The sequence below is a fragment of the Sinocyclocheilus grahami genome, unplaced genomic scaffold (genome assembly GCF_001515645.1).
Source record: "Sinocyclocheilus grahami isolate Dianchi unplaced genomic scaffold, SAMN03320097.WGS_v1.1 scaffold1926.1, whole genome shotgun sequence".
Taxonomy (NCBI): domain Eukaryota; kingdom Metazoa; phylum Chordata; class Actinopteri; order Cypriniformes; family Cyprinidae; genus Sinocyclocheilus; species Sinocyclocheilus grahami.
In genome coordinates, this window is record NW_015507105.1 from 1 (window position 1) to 2,953 (window position 2,953).

Sequence of the window (2,953 nt, forward strand, 5' to 3'; positions counted from 1 at the left end):
AGGTGATCACTTTACATTAAGGTACACTTTAACACAAAGTTATTAGCGTTTATAAATAATTAATTTATGGTTCATTACATTAAGGTTCACAGGTAATATTGGAATTAAAATTTTCAATATTAATATCTCATCAAGTCATGGTTGTGCTTTTATGATTTTCCTCTCAAAATAAAAATCAAGATGATAATTTAATCTTGATAAACAAAATATATCGGTTTCTAATCACTGCTGTGGTAGGCATCATGAACTTTTGCGGAGAATCATGGGTAAGGTACAGAGTAGATTCTGGTAAGAAACATTGTAGGGAAAGTGACACGAGTCATGAGATATAAATGAGAAAACCATAAATACAACATCCTTCAGTCTACCTTTTTGCTGCATCTTGAATAAAATGAGGACTCTGGTTTTGAGTGAAATAAGTATTTATAAATATATTTGTTAAAGGGATAGTTCACCCAAACATGAAAATTCTGTCATCATTTACTCACCCTAATCATGTCATTCTAAACCTGTATGAGTTGCTTTCTTATGTTGAACATAAAAGAAGATATTTTGAAGATTGCTGGTAATCAAACAGTTGGTGGTTGCTATTGATTTCCATAGTATTTTTTTCCCCTTTATTCTTTCAAAATATCTTCTATGTGTATACATTTTATGATCTTTCATATGCATCATTACATTATTCAAGTAAGCTCCAAGCCAATTCCTGCATTTAAAGTTGTAATCCGACAAAGGACGCAGCAAACCAGTGTAACTTACCTGGCCTTGGTCTTGGCTAAGCCTGAGGTACATCACTGTATCCTCCATTATGACGTAAAACATAAAACCAAAAATGAGCAATTCTGGCTCCACCTATCCTGGCAGGATTGTCCTCTCATCAGCTCTCCTCTCACACAGTTGCTATGCGACAGAGCGCTAATTGGGAACCTCTGGTGTCGCAATTAGGAAATCCTGCGAAGGCGGAGCATCCTTCATGCACTTCGGAGGCAACTCATGTCATTCGCTGTTCTTCTGCTTGCGGCCAGTTATTAAAAAGCGTTGCATTGCTGCGGGCGCCCCCTTCTGGATTGGGGGTGAATTGCCTGTATTCGTTGTAAGGCCTCATGCACCAAACCGAGATGTCCGTACCATGACGGTTCGGTATGAATACATGTATCGTACCACCCCTAGTAATAATAAATTATAATAAAGTATGATATTTTTGTATTTTAATGTTTGGTCTTATCTTTGTTACAGCAATTGATGCTTGAACTGTTCCAAACTCACAATCTTGATACAATATAATTGAAGCTGGCACAGGTATTGCAGAATTAATAATAGTAATATTAATATATAATAATCTATTCTAGGTAACTTTGAGCTGGAACTGGATGACAGAGAGCTAATACTGTTAAACTGGTCAATTATTTAAGGTTAAACTCTTAAAATAATGAATTTACCACTGCAAAATGTATACACGCACACACAAATATTTAGGACAGCCTACAGCCTTGACAGGGCTATTATGGAGAATATTATTCAGTTGCATTTCTTAATCTCATTGGCTGCTAGTTTTGCATTCAAACGATTTTACTTTTTTATTGATTTAAAAAAAAAATTTTTTATAAACGATCATTTGAGGCGTCTTCAACACTAATTGGTTCATAACACCACAGAGCCTAATTAGCATAGCATGTGAGCTACATAATACAGTACTTCAAATGTACTTTCACTGCATTTCCTTGCATCTCCAAATAATTCTTGGTTTATTACAAAATGGCTATAACTTTCTGATTAATACTAAATGTAGTAAATTCATTTAGACAAGGGTTATGTTTATATTGCATTACAGTTAAAAATAATTCCACAATTCCTACTGCATTCGTTTTCTTTTGTGTTCTAGAGAAGATATCAACATATATTGTCTCCGCTATTAAAGGGGTCATATGATGTTGCTAAAAAGAACATTATGTTGTGTATTTGGTGTAATGAAATGTGTTTATGCGGTTTAAAGTTCAAAAAACACATTATTTTCCACATACTGTACATTATTGTTTCTCCTCTATGCCCCGCCTTTCTGAAACGTGTCGATTTTTACAAAGCTCATCGGTCTGAAAAGCGAGATGTGCTGTGATTGGCCAGCTATCCAGTGCGTTGTGATTGGCCGACTTTGGATTTGAGACTTTAGTATTTGCAACTTTACAGATCTTCTTTATGCACCAAGAGCTTGTAACACTCCAAAGAGAAAGGAACAATTGAAATCACATCATATGACCCCTTTAACATGATTTATGGATGTACGCAGAACTGTAATGATCCCTGAGGTATTGTACATCATCAAAAGCATTAGAAATGGCTTTTTTAAGGATTTGGCTACAATGAAATGTTTCGTGTCTTTTTTCTTTATTGTGGGACATAGACATTAATCATGTGACCAGACCGCAAGATCAGTATATAGCATAATAAAAATGCAAAGTGATATTCAACTTATTAAAGAACATGTATATGTGGAACTGTAATTGAATATGTTCAAGAGCAGTTGTAAAGACTACAAAGCATTACGAAAATCCCAAGAGAAGCTGTATGCATTGATTTGAGTAAGGAGCATTCAGGAAGCACTCAGTGCTGGCGGCTCTGGATAGATTTTCTTCAGCTTCTCCGTGATAGACAAATACTGCTGGTTCCTCTCCTCCTCAGAGAGCGAAGATGGATTGATCTCCAGGAATTTATATGCATCTCTAGACTGAACACTGAAGACGCCTTCAGCTCTCTGACAGCACATACCAAATCTCTTCCAGTACTGAAAGATAAAAGGCATGCCACCATTAATCACATTTATTCAAATATATTTGATAAATTATATGGACATAATTGGACTAGTTTCAACTTCAATAATGAGCTGCACTGATACCTACAATGATACATGGGGGGGGGGGGGGGGGGGAAAAAAAAAAAAAAAAACAAAAAATTTTTC

General features: G+C 35.5%; 1 protein-coding gene across 1 annotated transcript in view; it reads right to left on the minus strand.

The window, feature by feature from the left end:
- Positions 1 to 2,499: 2,499 nt before the first annotated feature.
- LOC107573380 (uncharacterized) overlaps positions 2,500 to 2,953 on the minus strand; it is a 15,773-nt gene continuing 15,319 nt past the window's right edge. Inside the window, exon 7 of the mRNA XM_016259813.1 lies at positions 2,500 to 2,779. Within this exon, the coding sequence (XP_016115299.1) occupies positions 2,588 to 2,779 (192 nt within the window). The 3' untranslated portion in view covers positions 2,500 to 2,587. The remainder of the gene's footprint in view (positions 2,780 to 2,953) is intronic.